The sequence below is a fragment of the Lolium perenne genome, chromosome 4 (genome assembly GCF_019359855.2).
Source record: "Lolium perenne isolate Kyuss_39 chromosome 4, Kyuss_2.0, whole genome shotgun sequence".
Lineage (NCBI taxonomy): Eukaryota > Viridiplantae > Streptophyta > Magnoliopsida > Poales > Poaceae > Lolium > Lolium perenne.
The window spans coordinates 159,527,281-159,547,758 of NC_067247.2; the positions used below are offsets into that span (position 1 = coordinate 159,527,281).

The 20,478-nt window shown below is 43.5% G+C and overlaps 1 protein-coding gene across 1 annotated transcript; it reads right to left on the reverse strand.

Moving 5' to 3' along the window:
• Nucleotides 1-14,522: 14,522 nt before the first annotated feature.
• Nucleotides 14,523-15,995, reverse strand: LOC127294303 (uncharacterized). Its single transcript, XM_051324087.2, has one exon. The coding sequence runs from the start codon at nucleotides 15,789-15,791 to the stop codon at nucleotides 14,763-14,765; it is 1,029 nt and encodes a 342-aa protein (XP_051180047.1). The 5' UTR covers nucleotides 15,792-15,995; the 3' UTR covers nucleotides 14,523-14,762.
• Nucleotides 15,996-20,478: the final 4,483 nt, after the last annotated feature.

Here is a 20,478-nt window from a genome sequence, read left to right on the forward strand (position 1 = left end):
AGAGGTTGCTACAGTAGTAACAACTTCCAAGACTCAAATATAAAACAAAGTACTGTAGCAAAATAAACACATGGGTTATCTCCCAAGAAGTTCTTTCTTTATAGCCATTAAGATGGGCTCAGCAGTTTTAATGATGCACTCGCAAGAAATAGTATTTGAAACAAAAGAGAGCATCAAGAGGCAAAAATAAAACACATTTAAGTCTAACATGCTTCCTATGCATAGGGATCTTGTAAATAAACAAGTTCATGAAGAGCAAAGTAACAAGCATAGGAAGATAAAACAAGTGTAGCTTCAAAAATTTCAGCACATAGAGAGGTGTTTTAGTAACATGAAAATTTCTACAACCATATTTTCCTCTCTCATAATAACTTTCAGTAGTATCATGAGCAAACTCAACAATATAACTATCACATAAAGCATTCTTATCACGAGTCTCATGCATAAAATTATTACTCTCCACATAAGCATAATCAATTATATTAGTTGTAGTGGGAGCAAATTCAACAAAGTAGCTATCATTATTATTCTCATCATCAAATATAGGAGGCATATTGTAATCATAATCAAATTTATCCTCCATAACAGGTGGTAACAAAAGACTACTATCATTATAATCATCATAAATAGGAGGCAAAGTATCATCAAAGTAAATTTCCTCCTCATTGCCCGGGGGACTAAAAAGATCATGCTCATCAAAACCAGCTTCCCCAAGCTTAGAATTTTCCATAGCATTAGCAACAATAGTGTTCAAAGCATTCATATTAATAACATTCCCATTAGCATGCATATAAAGTTCCATGGGTTTTTTAATTCTCTCTTCAAACACATCATGTCCTAATTCAAGATAAAGTTCATAAAGATCTCTCATATTTTTGTTGTTTTCCATTATGCCTAACTAGTGTAAACAAGAAACAAAAAGTTGCAATTGCAGGATCTAAAGGAAATAGCTTCGAGCACAAACACAATGGCGCCAGAAAAGTACTGTTACCTGGAACCGAAGTATGAGTGCCTTTTACCTTTCCTCCCCGGCAACGGCGCCAGAAAATAGCTTGATGTCTACGGGTGCTTCTATTCTTGTAGACAATGTTGGGCCTCCAAGAGCAGAGGTTTGTAGAACAACAGCAAGTTTCCCTTAAGTGGATCACCCAAGGTTTATCGAACTCAGGGAGGAAGAGGTCAAAGATATCCCTCTCATGCAACCCTGCAACCACAAAGCAAGAAGTCTCTTGTGTCCCCAACACACCTAATAGGTGCACTAGTTCGGCGAAGAGATAGTGAAATACAGGTGGTATGAATAAATAGTAGCAACGGCACCAGAAAAGTGCTTTGCCCAGGACAGTAAACAAGCAGTAGTAACGCAGCAGTAGTAACGCAGTAAAATAGTAAACAAGCAGCGATAGCAGTATTTAGGAACAAGGCCTAGGGATCCCGCTTTCACTAGTGGACACTCTCAACATTGATCACATAACATAATAGATAAATGCATACTCTACACTCTTGTTGGATGATGAACACATTGCGTAGGATTACACGAACCCTCAATGCCGGAGTTAACAAGCTCCACAATTCAATGTTCATATTTAAATAACCTTAGAGTGCATGATAGATCAACACAACTAAACCAAGTACTAACGAAGCATGCACACTGTCACCTTCACGCTACGAAAGGAGGCATAGATCAATTCAATACCATCATAGCAATAGTTAACTTCGTAATCTACAAGAGATCACAATCATAGCCTACGCCAAGTACTAACACGGATGCACACACTGTCACCATTACACCGTGCAGGAGGAATAAAACTACTTTAATAACATCACTAGAGTAGCACATAGATAAATTGTGATACAAAACACATTGCAATCATAAAGAGATATAAATAAGCACTTCACTATGCCATTCATAACAGTGAATAAGTATTCTGTGAAATATAGCCTAAGAGACCCACACGGTGCACACACTGTCACCTTTACACACGTGGGACAAGGAGTCTCCGGAGATCACATAAGTAAAATTCACTTGACTAGCATAACGACATCTAGATTACAAGCATCATCATATGAATCTCAATCATGTAAGGCAGCTCATGAGATTATTGTATTGAAGCACATAGGAGAGAGATGAACCACATAGCTACCGGTACAGCCCCGAGCCTCGATGGAGAACTACTCCCTCCTCATGGGAGACAGCAGCGTTGATGAAGATGGCGGTGGTGTCGATGGAGAAGCCTTCCGGGGCACTTCCCCGTCCCGGCGGCGTGCCGGAACAGAGACTCCTGTCCCCAGATCTTGGCTTCGCGATGGCGGCGGCTCTGGAAGGTTTCTCGTACCGTGGCTTTTTTCGTATCGAGGTTTTAGGTCCAGGGGCTTTATATAGGCGAAGAGGCGGCGTCAGAAGGTCAACGGGGCGACGACACTATAGGAGGGCGCGGGCCCCCCCTTGGCCGCGCTGGCCTAGGGTTTGGTGGGCCTGTGCCCCCTCTCTGGCGGTTCTCGTGTGTTCTGGATGCTTCCGGGCAAAATAGGAACCTGGGCGTTGATTTCGTCCAATTCCGAGAATATTTCTTTACTAGGATTTCTGAAACCAAAAACAATGAAAACGACAAGCGGCACTTCGGCATCTTGTTAATAGGTTAGTTCCAGAAAATGCACGAATATGACATAAAGTGTGCATAAAACATGTAGATATCATCAATAATGTGGCATGGAACATAAGAAATTATCGATACGTCGGAGACGTATCAGAGAACTTTCCATTAAATGATTCTCTACTCTCATATTAAAATTTTCTTGCTTAACAATATAATTATCAAGCTCATCTAAGCATTGAGCAGGAGGTTTCGAATACGGAATATCTTCCCTAGTAAAGCGTTGAAGAGAGTGTACCTCAATCATGGATGAAGGGGGAGTTATCTTACATAAATCTTCTATGGGAGGTAAATTCTTCACATCTTCGGATTTAATACCTTTCTCCTTAAGAGACTTCTTGGCTTCCCTCATATCTTCATCATTTAATTTAATTAAACCCCTCTTCTTCAATATTGGTGTCGAGGTTGGTTCAGGTGTAGACCAATCATCATGATTCCGGCCTATTCTAGCCAATAATTCTTCAGCGTCGTCTGGAGTTCTTTTCCTGAAAACACAACCAGCACAACTATCCAGGTATGCCCTAGACTCAATGGTTAGTCCACTATAAAATATATCAAGTAAATCATGCTTTTCCAAATCATGTCCAGGCCGAGCTCTGATAAGAGAGCAAAATCTCGCCCAAGCTTCAGGCAATTTCTCTCCATTTTCCTGGTCAAAATTGTAAATTTTCTGCAAAGCAATATGTTGAGCACTAGCAGGAAAGTATTTCCGAAAGAAAATATCAAGCAAATCACTTGGACTAGCAATAGAACCACGAGGCAAACTATTATACCAAGTTTTAGCATCATCCTTTAATGAGAAAGGAAAAATTTTAGCAACAAAATAAGTACGCAACTTGACATCATCAGAAAACAAGCTACTTAAAGTAGAAAGCTCATTCATGTGTTCTACAGCACTTTCCTTTTTAGTACCACAAAAAGGTGTTTTCTCAACAATAGATATATGAGATAGATCAAGAGAAAAATCATAATCCTTATCCTTAATATTTATAGGAGATGTGGCAAATTTAGGATCAGGAGACAGTTTATATCTAACAGTATGTTGTGCAAGAAACTTTTTAATTTTACTTGCATCAGTAGTAGTATTGCATTTATCAATGAAATCATCATCAAGTTCCACATAATCCTCATCAGGATCATCACTAGAGTATTCAAAAGACTCGGGTGAATTAACAGGTGTAGCAGCATTTTCATTAGGAGTTTCAGTATTTTCAATTTGTCTATACCTAGCAATTGTAGCATCTAGAAAAGATCCTAATGAACCATCATTATCAAGTACAGCAGAAGCATCATCAACATTATAAGAGGAACTTTCAGATCTAGCAGAAGTACCAGCATGTGAAGCTTGTGGTGGTGAAACAAGTTTATCTATCACAGATGGTGAATCAAGAGCAGCAGAGGTACTCAGAGTTGTACCTTTTCTTGTAGTGGATGGTAATATGGCGACTTTAGAATCGCGAGGTTTACCCATGATGGAGAATTTGCAGCGAACAATATCAATCCAAGTGAACTTCCAAATAAAGCTATGCTCCCCGGCAACGGCGCCAGAAAATAGTCTTGATAACCCACAAGTATAGGGGATCGCAACAGTCTTCGCGGGAAGTAAAACCCAATTTATTGATTCGACACAAGGGGAGACAAAGAATACTTGAAAGCCTTAACAGCGGAGTTGTCAATTCAGCTGCACCTGGAAACAGACTTGCTCGCAAGAGTTTATCAGTAGTAACAATTTTATAGCAGTAGCAGTAGTGAACTAACAGCAGCAGAGTAACAAAGACAGCAGTAGTGATTATAGTAAACAGCAAGATTAAAATACTGTAGGCACAGGGATGGATGACGGGCGTTGCATGGATGAGATAAACTCATGTAACAATCAAAGCAGGGCATTTGCAGATAATAATAAAACGGTATCCAAGTACTAATCAATCAATAGGCATGTGTTCCATATATAGTCGTACGTGCTCGCAATGAGAAACTTGCACAACATCTTTTGTCCTACCATCCGGTGGCAGCCAGGCCTCTAGGGAATCTACTGGAAATTAAGGTACTCCTTTTAATAGAGCACCCGAGCAAAGCATTAACACTCCGTGAACACATGTGATCCTCATATCACCGCCTTCCCCTTCGGTTGTCCCAATTTCTGTCACATTGGGGCCTCGGGTTCCAGACAACAATACGTGTATACAACTTGTAGGTAAGATCATTAAACAATGCATATCATCATGAAACAATAACATGTTCAGATCTGAAATCATGGCACTCGGGCCCTAGTGACAAGCATTAAGCATAACAAGTTGCAACAACATCATAAAAGTACCAATTACGGATACTAGGCACTATGCCCTAACAATCTTATGCTATTACATGACCAATCTCATCCAATCCCTACCATCCCCTTCAGCCTACAGCGGGGGAATTAATCACACATGGATGGGGGAAACATGGCTAGTTGATGGAGAGGCGTCGGAGGTGATGATGGCGATGATCTCCTCCAATTCCCCGTCCCGGCGGAGTGCCAGAACGGAGTTTCTGGTCCCGAGACGGAGTTTCGCGACGGTGGGGGCGTACTGGATGGTTTCTGGCGACTTCGACTTCCCGTCTCGCGTTTTTAGATCGAAACCCTTAAGTAGTCCAGAGAGGGCGTCAGAGGCTGGCCGAGGGGGCCACACGCTAGGGCGGCGCGCCCCCCCTACAGGCCGCGCCGGCCTATTGTCTGGGGGGCCTGGGCCTCCCCCAGGCCTGCCCTTCTGGCTCCGTGTTTCTTCTGGAAAAATAAGCCCTTCGACATAAATTCCGAGGATTTTCCTGAAAGTTGAATTTCTGCACAAAAACGAGACACCAGGGCAATTCTGCTGAAAACAGCGTTAGTCCGTGTTAGTTGTATCCAAAATACACAAATTAGAGGCAAAACAATAGCAAAAGTGTTCGGGAAAGTGGATACGTTTTGGACGTATCAGTCACGCTTAGAGCGATTGCATCTCATACTTATGCATTATTGCATCCTTGCCAATCTTTTAAACATCGTCCTTACCGGACGATGTTGCTATTTCAGAATTTGGAGTTATTGCGTATCGAAGACCTTGCCTACATAATCTTGCAGTCAAGAAAGACAAGTTCATTGCTTGCTCATGTCATTTGAGTATTTTTACCAAATTACTTGCAAAGTACTATACTTATCACTCTTGCATGAAAAGCAAAAATACTATTTTCGTAACTATGAATATGACTATGTGGTGAGCAATAGAACCATGGTATGAGTATGGTGGAGGTTCCATTGCAATGGGTTTATATCCATCTAGGATTTAACAACAAATGTTGTCCAGTGATTCTTGTGCCGTAATACCCTTGTTAACCATAAGATCTGGAGTGGGACGGAGTAGTAAAGTGTGTTCTCTCCTCTCGTTCATCAACAGATGCGCTTACCGTAGTCACTTGAATCCGGATATGGACAAGCGGAGTGTGATACGTCTCCAACGTATCTATAATTTCTTATGTTCCATGCTAGTTTTATGACAATACCTACATGTTTTGCTCACACTTTATAATGATTTTAAGCATTTTCCGAAACTAACCTATTAACAAGATGCCACAGTGCCAGTTCCTGTTTTCTGTTGTTTTTGGTTCCAGAAAGGCTGTTCGGGCAATATTCTCGGAATTCGACGAAACGAAAGCCCAAGGCCTTATTTTCCCCGGAATGTTCCAGAACACCGAAGGAGAGCCGGAGGGGGGCCAAGGGGGACCCAAACCATAGGGGGGCACGGGTCCCACCCTGGCCGTGCCGCCATGTGGTGAGGGAGCCCTGTTGCCCCTCTGACTCTGCCTCTTCGCCTATAAAACCCCTTGTGACCTAAAAACTCGACACGGATTGACGAAACTCCAGAAAGACTCCAGGGGCGCCGCCGCCATCGCGAAACTCCATTTCGGGGGACAGAAGTCTCTGTTCCGGCACGCTGCTGGGACGGGGAATTGCCCCCGGAAGCCGTCTCCATCGACACCACCGCCATCTTCATCGCCGTTGTTGTCTCCAATGATGAGGAGGGAGTAGTTCTCCCCCGAGGCTAAGGGCTTTACCGGTAGCTATGTGGTTAATCTCTCTCTCCCATGTACTTCAATACAATGATCTCATGAGCTGCCTTACATGATTGAGATCCATATGATGAGCTTTGTAATCTAGATGTCGTTATGCTATTCAAGTGAATTTTACTTATGTGATCTCCGGAGACTCCTTGTCCCACGTGTGTAAAGGTGACAGTGTGTGCACCGTGTGGGTCTCTTAGGCTATATTTCACAGAATACTTGTTCACTGGGTTATGATTTGAGTTGGATGTCTCTATGAAATTGTGGTGTGTTAGTACCTCCTATGAATGCTCACAGTGACATCGTGGGGTGTTTATTAGTACTTGGGAATACATCTTTAAGGTTTGCTTTAATTTGCAGCCCTACACGGTGAATTAGTGTTTGTTATCCCGCCAGAGAGTAATTCAGAATAGCATAGTGAAGTGCCTATATTTATATTCCATTATGATTGCAATGTTGAGAGTGTCCACTAGTGAAAGTAGGATCCCTAGGCCTTGTTTCTAAGCATTGAAATACCGTTTCCAACAAGTTCTGCTACATGTTTGCTTGCTGCCATCTTTATTTCAGATTGTTATTACCACTCATATTCATCCATATCACTTGTATTTCACTATCTCTTCGCCGAACTAGTGCACCTATACATCTGACAAGTGTATTAGGTGTGTTGGGGACACAAGAGACTTCTTGTATCTTAATTGCAGGATTGCTTGAGAGGAATATCTCTGACCTCTACCTCCCTGAGTTCGATAAACCTTGGGTGATTCACTTAAGGAAAACTTGCTGCTGTTCTACAAACCTCTGCTCTTGGAGGCCCAACACTGTCTACAGGAATAGAAGCATGCGTAGACATCAAGCTATTTTCTGGCGCCGTTGCCGGGGACCTGAAGAAAAGTTACACCACAGAGAATTGCCTCCCACGGCAACAAGCTATTTCTGGCGCCGTTGCCGGGGAGGTAAGGTAAAAGGTATTCACATCCTCCGACTACTAAGTTATTTCCTAGCACTGTTGCCGGTGTGTGAGTGCTCGAAGGTATTTCCTTTAGATCCTGCAATTATATCTTTTTGTTTCTTGTTTTTATTTTCACTAGTTAGGCTTAATGGAAAACAACAAAAAAAATAGAGATCTTTATGAACTTTATCTTGAATTAGGACATGATGTGTTTGAAGAGAGAATTAAAAAACCCATGGAACTTTGTTTGCAAAATAGTTGTAGCAATGTTATTAGCATGAACTCTTTGAATACTATTATTGCTAATGCTATGGAAGAATTTAAGCTTGGGGAAGCTGGTTTTGAGGAGCATGATATTTTTAGTCCCCCGAGCATGGAGGAGAAAATTTACTTTGATGATACTTTACCTCCTATATATGATGATTACAATGATGAATATGATATTTTCAGTCCACCTACTATTGAGGAGAAAATTAATTATGATTACAATATGCCTCCTATATATGATGATTGTGGTGATGAGAATAATAATGATAGCTATATTATTGAATTTGCTCCCACTACAATTAATAGTAATGACTATGCTTATGTGGAGAGTAATGATACTTTTATGCATGTGAATAAGAATGCTTCATGTGATAGTTATATTGTTGAGTTTGTTCATGATGCTACTGAAAGTTATTATGAGAGAGGGAAACATGGTTATATGCATCTTAATAATATTAAGTTTCCCCTCTTTATGTTGAGAATCTTGAAGTTGCGCTTGTGTTGCCTTTCTATGCTTATTGCATTATGCTTACATGACTTGTTTATTTACAAGATTCCTATGCATAGGAAGTGGGTTAGGCTTAAATGTGTTTTTAATTTGCTTCTTGATGCTCCTTTTGCTTCATTTTCTATTTTCATGAGAGCATCATTAAAATTACTGAGCCCATCTTAATGGCTATAAAGAAAGCACTTCTTGGGAGATAACCCATGTTTTTATTTTGCTATTGTTTTGTTGCATCTTGGAAGTTGTTACTACTGTAGCAACCTCTCCTTATCTTTATTTTATTTCATTGTTGTGCCAAGTAAAGTCTCTAATAGAAAGTTGATACTAGATTTGGATTTCTGCGCAGAAACAGATTTCTACCTGTCACGAATTTGAGTAGATCTCTCGGTAAAAGAATCAAACAAAATCTGCCAATTTACGAGGGTGATCCTCAGATATATACGCAACTTTCATTAGTTTTGAGCTTTTTCATCTGAGCCTGTTAAGTGCCTCTAAAAAATTCGTCTTTACGGACTGTTCTGTTTTGACAGATTCTGCCTTTTATTTCACATTGCCTCTTTTGCTATGTTGAATGGATTTCTTTGTTCCATTAATTTTCAGTGGCTTTGGGCAATGTCCAAAAGTGTTAAGAATGATTATGTCACCTCTGAACATGTGAATTTTTGATTATGCACTAACCCTCTAATGAGTTTGTTTTGAGTTTGGTGTGGAGGAAGTTTTCAAGGATCAAGAGAGGAGGATGATTCAATATGATCAAGAAGAGTGAAAAGTCTAAGCTTGGGGATGCCCCCGTGGTTCATCCCTGCATATTTCAAGAAGACTCAATCATCTAAGCTTGGGGATGCCCAAGGCATCCCCTTCTTCATCGACAACTTATCAGGTCACCTCTAGTGAAACTGTATTTTTGTTCCGTCACATCTTATGTGCTTTACTTGGAGCGTCTGTGTGCTTTTATTTTCGTTTTGTTATTTTCATTCTCTGAATAAATTCATGCTTATGTGGGAGAGAGACACGCTCCGCTGTTTCATATGAACATTGGTGTTCTTAGTTCTATCTTTAATGTTCATGGCGGAGTTGAAAACCGCTTCGTTAATTGCTATTTGGTTGGAAACGGGAAATGCTTCATGTGGTAATTGGTATATTATCTTGAATAATTTGATACTTGGCAATTGTTGTGCTCAAATAGATCATGTTTAAGCTCTTTCATCATGTACTTTGCACCTATTAGTGGAGAACTACTGTAGAGCTTGTTGAAATTTGGTTTGCATGATTAGTCTCTCTAAGGTCTAGATATTTTCTCGTGAAGTGTTTGAACAACAAGGAAGACAGTGTAGAGTCTTATAATGCTTGCAACATGTTCTTATGTAAGTTTTGCTGTACCGATTCATACTTGTGTTTGCTTCAAACAACCTTGCTAGCCAAAGCCTTGTACTGAGAGGGAATTCTTCTCGTGCATCCAAAACCTTGAGCCAAAACCTGTGCTATTTGTGTCCACCATACCTACCTACTATGTGGTACTTCTCTGCCATTCCAAAGTAAATTGCTTGAGTGCTACCTTTAAAATTTCATTCCTTGTCTTTGCAATATATAGCTCATGGGAAAATAGCCTTAAAAACTATTGTGGTAAAGAATATGTAGCTTATGTATCTTATTTCTTATAAGTTGCTTGTTGAGCGGTAACCATGTTTCTGGGGACGCCATCAACTATTACACCTTTGTTGAATATCATGTGATTTGCTATGCATGTTCGTCTTGTCTGAAGTAAGGGTGATTTATCATGATTAAATGGTTTGAGTATGCATATTGTTAGAGAAGAACATTGGGCCGCTAACCAAAGCCATGGATCATGGTGGAAGTTTCAGTTTGGACATTAATCCTCAATCTCTTATGAGAATATTATCTGTTGTTGAATGCTTATGCATTAAAGAGGAGCCCATTATCTGTTTTCTATGTTGTCCCGGTATGGATGTCCTTAGTTGAGATCTATCAAAAACGAGAAATCAAATGCGATCTATCTCCTTGGACCTTTGTACAGGCGGCATAGAGGTACCCCTTTGTGACACTTGGTTGAAACATATGTTATGCAATGATAATCCATGTAAATCCAAGCTAATTAGGACAAGGTGCAAGCACTATTGCTATTCTATGCATGAGGCTTGCAACTTATAGGAAGTCTTATGCATAACACATATGAATTATTACTACCGTTGACAAAATTGTTTCTATGTTTTCAAAATAAAAGCTCTAGCACAAAAATAGTAATCCATGCTTCCCTCTGCGAAGGGCCTTTCTTTTACTTTATGTTGAGTCAGTTTACCTACTTCCTTCTATCTTAGAAGCAAACACTTGTGTCAACTGTGTGCATTGATTCCTACATGCTTGCTTATTGCACTTATTATGTTACTTTGCGTTGACAATTATCCATGAGATATGCATGTTGAAAGTTGAAAGCAATTGCTGAAACTTATATCTTCCTTTGTGTTGCTTCAAAACTTTCTACTAAGAATTTATTGCTGTATGAGTTAACTCCTATGCAAGTCTTATTGATGCTTGTCTTGAAAGTACTATTCATGAAAAGTCTTTTCTATATGATCAGTTGTTTAGTCATTATCTTTACCATTGCTTTGAATCACTTCATTCATCTCATATGCTTTACAATAGTATTGATCAAGATCATGTAGGTAGCATGTCACTTAAGAAATTATCCTTGTTATCGTTTACCTACTTGAGGGCGAGTAGGAACTAAGCTTGGGGATGCTTGATACGTCTCCAACGTATCTATAATTTCTTATGTTCCATGCTAATTTTATGACAATACCTACATGTTTTGCTCACACTTTATAATGATTTTATGCATTTTCCGGAACTAACCTATTAACAAGATGCCACAGTGCCAGTTCCTGTTTTCTGTTGGTTTTGGTTCCAGAAAGGCTGTTCGGGCAATATTCTCGGAATTCGACGAAACGAAAGCCCAAGGCCTTATTTCCCCCGGAATGTTCCAGAACACTGAAGGAGAGCCGGAGGGGGGCCAAGGGGGACCCACACCATAGGGGGGCGCGGGTCCCACCCTGGCCGCGCCGCCATGTGGTGAGGGAGCCCTGTTGCCCCTCCGACTCCACCTCTTCGCCTATAAAACCCCTCGTGACCTAAAAACTCGACACGGATTGACGAAACTCCAAAAAGACTCCATGGGCGCCGCCGCCATCGCGAAACTCCGTTTCGGGGGACAGAAGTCTCTGTTCCGGCACGCCGCCGGGACGGGGAATTGCCCCCGGAAGCCATCTCCATCGACACCACCGCCATCTTCATCGCCGCTGATGTCTCCCATGATGAGGAGGGAGTAGTTCTCCCCCGAGGCTAAGGGCTTTACCGGTAGCTATGTGGTTAATCTCTCTCTCTCCCATGTACTTCAATACAATGATCTCATGAGCTGCCTTACATGATTGAGATCCATATGATGAGCTTTGTAATCTAGATGTCGTTATGCTATTCAAGTGGATTTTACTTATGTGATCTCCGGAGACTCCTTGTCCCACGTGTGTAAAGGTGACAGTGTGTGCACCGTGTGGGTCTCTTAGGCTATATTTCACAGAATACTTGTTCACTGGGTTATGATTTGAGTTGGATGTCTCTATAAAATTGTGGTGTGTTAGTACCTCCTATGAATGCTCACAGTGACAGCGTGGGGTGTTTATTAGTACTTGGGAATACATCTTTAAGGTTTGCTTTTGCAGCCCTACACGGTGAATTAGTGTTCGTTATCCCGCCAGAGTGTAATTCAGAATAGCATAGTGAAGTGCCTATATTTATATTCCATTATGATTGCAATGTTGAGATTGTCCACTAGTGAAAGTAGGATCCCTAGGCCTTGTTTCTAAGCATTGAAACACCGTTTCCAACAAGTTCTGCTACATGTTTGCTTGCTGCCATCTTTATTTCAGATTGTTATTACCACTCATATTCATCCATATCACTTGTATTTCACTATCTCTTCGCCGAACTAGTGCACCTATACATCTGACAAGTGTATTAGGTGTGTTGGGGACACAAGAGACTTCTTGTATCTTAATTGCAGGATTGCTTGAGAGGAATATCTCTGACCTCTACCTCCCTGAGTTCGATAAACCTTGGGTGATTCACTTAAGGGAAACTTGCTGTTGTTCTACAAACCTCTGCTCTTGGAGGCCCAACACTGTCTACGGGAATAGAAGCGTGCGTAGACATCAGAGTGGTTGGGGAGCCCTAAGTCCCCACGGTAATGCGAAGGAATCAGGTCGAGAACCTTATTGTTGTCGAGGTCGAAAGGTATCCAAAGGGGTACACTGACCGGCGAGGACCCAAGGTCGGAATTGCAACAAAGGGTGGGTGTGCGAGGTCGCGTGGGAATGCATTATTGACTAGGACCTTATACCTGGCCTCACACCAAGGAAGTGTGGACGGAGTCTATAGCCCGGTTGGCAACAAGGTTAAGATCTCTTATGGGTAAAGCAACACACCTCTGCAGAGTGTAATGAATCGTGACCTGTCATTCCATGTTCCGGGTTATGGAACTGCGAACGCGGCCGGAAAGGAACTCCATGATGTTCTAGTAAACCGGTGAAGGCTGACGGACATAGTTCTTCTAAATAAAAGCAACCTTTTGAAGAAATGATTATAAAAACCTACATTGGTATTAGACTTTCTGGTCTTATGCCGTAGCTAGTGCATTAAACACCTCTTTCCTATAATGAACTTGTTGAGTACGCTCTTACGCATCCCACTCTTAAATCCACTGCTTAGATATGGAGGCATTGAAGGAGGATCTACAGTGCAACTCGAATGCCGATGAGTCAACAACTACTTCAAGGGATAGGACCCTGACAGAAGAGTCAAACACCACATCCAACAAGGAGAAAACCTAGATTAGCAATAGAAGGGAACTAGCTTCCTAAACCTAGCTTCTATTTAGCTAGAATCTATTCATAGCCTCTATAGCTAGTAAATACCTCTACAGGTAGAGTTCGTGATAAGATTAGACTACGAGTCGTTCTTCTGGAGTTTACTTGCAGTCTTACATCATTGTAAAGTAGGAGGCTATGTTGATTTTATGTAAAGAGTCGGAGTTGTAATCCTATGGACATGCCTTGGACCCGCATATGTTTCTGTTGTACCACTCTGAGCGATGTAATACTAGTGGAACGGTGTTTCATTGGTGTTATGTCAGACTTGCATACTACACCATGCAGTATTATGTTGGGTCACCACACTCCCCGCCTCGCTTTTCGGTGTGTCCGACGTCCCCGGAGCGTCCCCTGTGAGTGGGGACGGGCTCGGGGTGCCGGACACCGTATCGGTTCTGCTGAACAAAAAGCGGCATTGAAGGACGCGGCTGGGAACATTTTTTTATCCGACGCACCTCAAATCATTTTGAAAGACGGTTTGAGGGGCGACTGGAGATGTTTTTATTATCTCAGACAATCGTATGGGCTGATGGGAAGTGTGCTAATGCACGGAATGCAGGGAGAAGCCCTGAAGAGACTGCTCGCATTCAAATTCACCGCCGAGACTGCCGGTCTGATCCCAGGCTCACCATCACTCTTCTCAGTAGCGACGACCGTCACGGCCGTCGACGTCGACCTCTCATCAGCGTAACGTCGGTCTCCCGCCCACTGCTAGCTAATCGCGCGTGTACTTGGTCTTTTCAAGAGTAATAGTACCCCGTAGTTAGGCACGCAGTACTTTGCATAACCACATCAGTCCTGTTACGAGATGTGCAGCGTACACGGGCACATGCAGGCGTAATTGATTGGCTTCTGGTAGAGGTTCTGTACACATTAAATTATGTGTCTGCATGTCGCTGTGCCTGTGTGCGTATCGCACCGCCGAATATATATGCAACTTTATTTCAGGTTCACGTTATTTGGCCTGCCAAGCGGTCGGTGCCTGATCAGATCAGTAATCGACTCATGGATGAATTGCTGTTTAAGCTTCAGCTGCTGTATTGATTTCGAGTTTCTCAGAGTCAGAGTAATGGTACTCCTCCTATCTACAGTACGACTTCAGTTAATGTGTCACACATTGGATCCCTCCAACCTACACCCAGATTGTAAATGTGCATTGAATTTTAAAAAGAGAGGCAAATTAACAAACTTGATCATGAGCTTTCGTGCGATTGGGTTTGGAAAGCGAAAATTTCACGAGAATTTGGCAATAGTAAGACAAATTCTGGTGAAATTCTGGCGTTCCATCCAACTGGGCCGCAAATCAAACACGGCCACAGTAATTTGAGACCTCACTTGGCCGAATACAATTGCTTGTTAACTAATTCTGGAAGCTACTGTGTAATGCTGATGCTACGGTCGTCACCTGCCTTGTCGCCGACGAGGTCCTCCTCCTCCTTGTGGTGCAGGCCCTCCTGATCCGACGAAGCAGGCGAGGCACCGTCACTGCGGCAGCCGCATTGCTCCTCCGTCGGTGCAGTAGCCGTACGAGTGGTGGTGTCGCCGCAGGTGCTGCTGGACGTGCTGGTGCTGGTGGTGCTCCCGCCGCTCCTGCTCGTCGCGGACGTCGTCATCGTCGTCGCCGTGGTGGTGGCGGTTGGCGCGGCCGACGAGGACGGCTGCGCCGACGGCGTCCCGGCGAGTCCGACGAGCAGGTCGACGAAGGCGCCGACGATGAGGGCGTGGTTGTGCTTGCCGTTGATCCGGAGGTACCACACCAGGAGCTCCTCTAGGGCGTCCCAGCCGCGCAGGCCGTGCGCGGCCACCATCTCCTCCATGGACGCCCGGAAGTCCCCGTACGGGTCTTCCGAGTCCACCGCCACCGCCACGCTCTCCTCCACCAGCGACGACGGCTCCGACGGCGCCGCCATTTCCTCGGACGTCGCCGCTGCCGCCAACGATTTCCCCGGCGACAGGGCCATGATGGAGTTGGAGGCCGGGCCCGGGTCGACGAAGAAGCGGTCGGTGGAGGTCCGCCCGAGGCTGCGGATCACCGCCTCCGACCACTCCTCCGACGCGGTCGTCGTCGAGAAGCCGTCGTCGTCGTCGTCCAGCTCAAGCTCCAGCACCCCGTGCTCCTCCTCGTCGCCGAAGCAGGAGCCGTCGGCGGAGAGGTAGTCGAGCTGGTACACGGAGTTGACCGTCTTGTACATTTCTCCGGCACCCCCGCGGATGAGCCTCGCCGCCGCCGCGGGGTTCCTGCCCACGGCCGCGGCGGTGGCGCTGCAGGGCCGGCTCCTGTCTTCGTCGCGGAAGGAGCTGGTGTGTGGGTTCCGGCACGACGGCCACGGCCACGGCGGAGAAGACTCGTCGGCGCTGGCCGGGGGCTTGGAGAAGATGGAGCTGAAGCTTTTCCTGCCCATCGTACCTATCACAAGGAAGGATCGAACGGATCGGATCACCAGCAATGGACGAGCTGAGGAAGATGAGCTCGAGTAAGCGAGCTGTACTGTAGTCGATCTGTAGAGAGAAAGTGTTTGAGGAGATGCAGTGGAAGAGAGGGAAACGGGAGCAGTGTAGAGACACAAGTGCAATAAAGAGGGAGAGCGGAGAACACATGGGGATGGGCCGCCGATCATGTGCCTCTATTTATCTATGCTCTCTCTCTTTCAGTTGAGTCTGTGATACAAACTCAAAAATGCCTACCGTGTCAGTTCAGTTTATCTTGCTGGTCAGCTCTTCCCGATTTGGAATGCAAAGATCCATTTTGGAGTACATGAATTTTGTCCCCTTGTATTGAATTTGTATTTTTCTACGACTTTCGTATAGTTTCGTTTTTGATTTTGTTTCTTATATCAAGGCTATATATATTTAGATCATAGGTGATGCTACTCCATGGGCCGAGTTTTTTCTTATTACTCCATCCGATCCATAAAAAGTATAATTACTTAGTACAAATATTGTACTAACTTACTACTAAATCTTTAACACTTACTATGGATCGGAGGATGTATGTTATTCCACGTACTAAGAGCATCTCCAGTCGCATCCTCCAAAGCGTCCCCCAATGAGATTTAGGGGACGCCGGCAAAAAAAAAAAACGTTCCAGTCGTATGCACCAAAGGCCGCTTCGTTCCGGACGTGCTCCAAATATTGTCCGGCGTCCCTAGCCCATCCCCTGTGTATAGAGGTTCCATCAGGGACGCCGGACACGACTTTTACACTTGCTTTTTGTTTGGAGGTCGCGTTTGGGGGACGTGGCTAGGAAAGGGACCTCCTTCAAACGGAAATTTGGTTCAGACGTCCCCCAAATGACCAATCCGGCGCTATTGCCGGTCGCCGTTTGGGGGATGCGACTGGAGATGCTCTAAGTGCTCCCTCCTTGTCAAAATAAGTTTTTTTAAAAAGATAAAAGATATAAAGTTTGATTGATTATGTATATCAAAATATAAAAGTCGTGATTTTCAAATCAATACCATTAGATTAACCATGGTGTATATTTTCATATGGCCCTTTCTACTCTAATGGTATTGATTTGATGGTATTGATAGAGGCCGACACTAAAGTTAGAATAAGGCCCTCTCCACTCTATTCTCAATCCGGCGGTGAGCCAAGCGTTGATGTAGGGCGCGTGGAGTTGTCTTCACGGTGGATCTCCTGGGATCCGGTCGATGTTCATGCTAGTCGGTGTGGTTGCAGGTCTAACGCTTACAATATATGCTTCTCACCTTTGGCGAACTCTGGTCCGTCGGGCCCTTAGCTTGACTACTTATCATTTGTCTAGTGCAACAAGCTCTAGTACAATAAGTTTTGTCCAGCTCCAGTGACGTAGGGACGAGGACGGCGGCCCGTATTCGGCTCACTCTATTGTTTGCACTCTTCGCTAGATGGTCCAAGAAACTATTTGTAATTTTTGTTACTTTTAGATCTCTTAGTACTATTGTTATGATTATTAATAGATCGGTGAACTTTTCGCAAATCAAAGAGATCCTATGAATTTACTATTGAGATTCTCCCGCATTGGTCTATTTTTGTAATATGTGATAAAAAATGAAAGTGTGGCTAAAATAATGCACTATATTCATGCCAAGCTTTTAACATAACATATTCCCTCGGTTTTTATATGTAAGTGCACTACCAAAAATACGTTTTGCTAATATGCAAGGGCACTAACACTAATCGAGGCAAAATTGATTAGACTGCTATCTCGTAGAATGGTGCTTATTAATTTAAAAGTTCATGCTATCATAGAGAAAGTAGCACTACATGCAATATGTTTAATTAACCCAGAACACGAGACCATTTTCACGAAATTAATCGTGTCATTTATTAACTTTTCATGTTTTATTTATACCTGTAATTTAAGTTTGTGGTCTTGCATATAAAAATGGAGGGAGTAACAAATATGAATATGAGTTTGGCATATTTATGAAGCTGCAACGCTCGCTCCTTTGATTCATAGGATAGGAAAATCATAGAACTAGGAACAACATGGAATTAGGATGTCATGCCTAGTTAAATCCTATATGAATATGAGTTTTCTTTGATTGTGTTAAAGTAATTTTTCATGAGGTGACCTCACGTTTTTCCCTACAGAATTTGCACTACAATCTATGAATCAAACAATTAGTGTAGTGAAAAATCTCATAGAATTTAAATCCTATACAATTTCTATACAAATCCTCTAAATTAAAGGAGCACTAAATTTTGGTTATGTCGTCTGAAACTTGCAAGTCTGATTGCGTGACTAAATATCTCGCCATATGTAAACCATGTACTCCTTTTTTAAGATCAATGCTGTCAATTTGTGACTGAACATTTTTGGCGAATGACCCATGCAGCCAGATCTGTGTGCACGGTGAGAAAGGGCAATGTGGTTGACGCGATCGGTTGTACCGGTTGGTGAGATCAGTAAATATTTGCCCCACAATTTGTACAGTAGTTTTATATACTTGTTCGGAGATCAGATGGCCAATCATTCCGAGCTGACTCTACATGCAGACAATCTACAGTAGTACTACTCCGTATCAATTTGTGGGCGCCGACTGCCGAGAACAGGCTGCTGTAAAATTTAAAGTAAAACGACGGTAAAGGTAGCGACGTGCGCCGCTGAAACAAAAATAAAAAGAGGAAGAAGAAACAAAATCACCTGTATCAATTCAGGGGCTGCGACACGGCGTCATCGCCGCGATGCGTATGTTGGGTTTGACTTTGGCACATAGTTAATTAACTTCGAAATATTCTCTTTCGTACCGTATCTTCAACTCGCTTTATCTCTCCGTGCTATCATCAGTACCTTCAAACATGTCCATAGGTCACGGTTCTTCTCCGTGCGCAAGGGGCAGATGAGCCGGAGCAACGGCTAGTCGGCTACCGTTTAGGTGTACTTATTTTGCTCTTATTGTTCTTTGAAACAGTGTGTACTTTTAACGCGGGATATAAGATACACAAGGATAATACAAGACGATTTCGGAATTCGTCCGATCGACCCATTCACGAGTCAGGACACCATCCTCCATCAGCAGAAATCACGTAGCACGTAGGAGAGAAACTAAGCATATGTTCCTCTTATTTTAAAATGTCAAGACCTTAATTAGTTGAACCCGATTAGCCCTCGCCTTACCGAGATTAGAGCTAGGGCTCAATCCATATCGCCCCTGCCCGTTTTTGTAGGTTTCTTCTCCTCCACCACCAAGCCCCTGCAACCACCATTAACCTTTCCATCGGGGCGACGCCATGCTGCCTGACTCTAAGCTCCTCTTCAACCGGTCCACCACCATCCCGGTAATCCCTCTAAGCTCCCCTGCCACCCTTTTCATCTCCGACACTGATGGCTTGCACCCCACACTTAATTCTTTCCTCGCTGGTGCCGCCTTCGTCGTGGAGTCATCGACTCTAGCTCGTTGGTCTCTTCTCTGCCTTCTCTCTCTATTGATTTTAGGAAGGAACAAGGGTAACCATAATAAAGGGATAAGTTGGGACGGGATAAAGTGGGCCTAGAGCACGATTCACAGCGTGCTGATCCAAAGGTGGAGGAATCGTCCGAGCTCCAAATCGAGCGAAGGGGTAACTAATTACATAAACTTTTCTTCTGTACAGTATAATAGACTTGTCCAGGAGTCACGGCCGTTTTTACATGATCGACGGAGCGGCTACGTGTAGATGCCCATGAGGCCATGACCATGGATCATAATCCTGACTCGTGAGATGCGCGTGTCTCCCCAACGCCCACCACGAAGCTGGAGCCGGGGGTCATGATCGACGGTGTGCCGTTGGCCTCGTGATCCATTACAATGATCACATGGTCACAGTTGACCTTAATTATGCTCCATAATACAGTATATACATACACACGCTAGCGGCTGATTTGACGAATCATTCGCCCTACGTATACGTACTAGTCTCTTTTTTGGTTTGGGAATACACACTGCGATTATTCTCCGCGTGACAGCATGACGATACAAAGCTTCCAGCTAGGTTGCCCGGTCACCGTCGCGTGGTCAGGCAAACCGGTGCCACGTCGCGCCTCTTTTGGCTGGCTAGCTGCTGTGCAGGTGCTTCGCACACCCGCTTCCCTTGAATATACACACACGTGAATGTGTGATCGTGCCAGTGCAGTGCTAATGTTCTGGTTCTCTTCCTACCTTTCAAGGTGAAAATACAAGGTCTGGTCTTAACTGGTTGTGTCTGACAATGATCTTGTTGGAGGCATTGTTTTGAGAGCGGGGACTATCTTCAGGGTGAAAACCTAAGATCGTTGATCGGGCGACAATGGTGTTCGCGCACTGTTCCCTTCTTGGAGGCGTCGTTTTTGGAGATTCTGTAGGTGTTGTCTTGGCGGTGGATGTATTGCTGTTGTTAGGCCCGAGATACTGTAGCGGGACTTTTGTTTCTTAGTTTTCTTTTCTTCTTTTTGGCTGTGTGCATCCGTAGTGCCATTAGGGTGGTGCGTTGTTGCAGAGGCTGGGTGTAATTGGTATCGTTTTGATATTAATATATTCCCTTTATCGAAAAAAAAGATTAAGACTCTGGAACGAGACCGTCGATTGTGACTTGCACTTGCTATCATCTATCATATGACTTGCAATATGTATTACTCCATCCGATCTC

What these genes read in the sequence shown, in the direction of transcription:
- LOC127294303 (XM_051324087.2), bottom strand. Translation starts at nt 15,791, where the DNA reads ATGGGCAGGAAAAGCTTCAGCTCCATCTTCTCCAAGCCCCCGGCCAGC.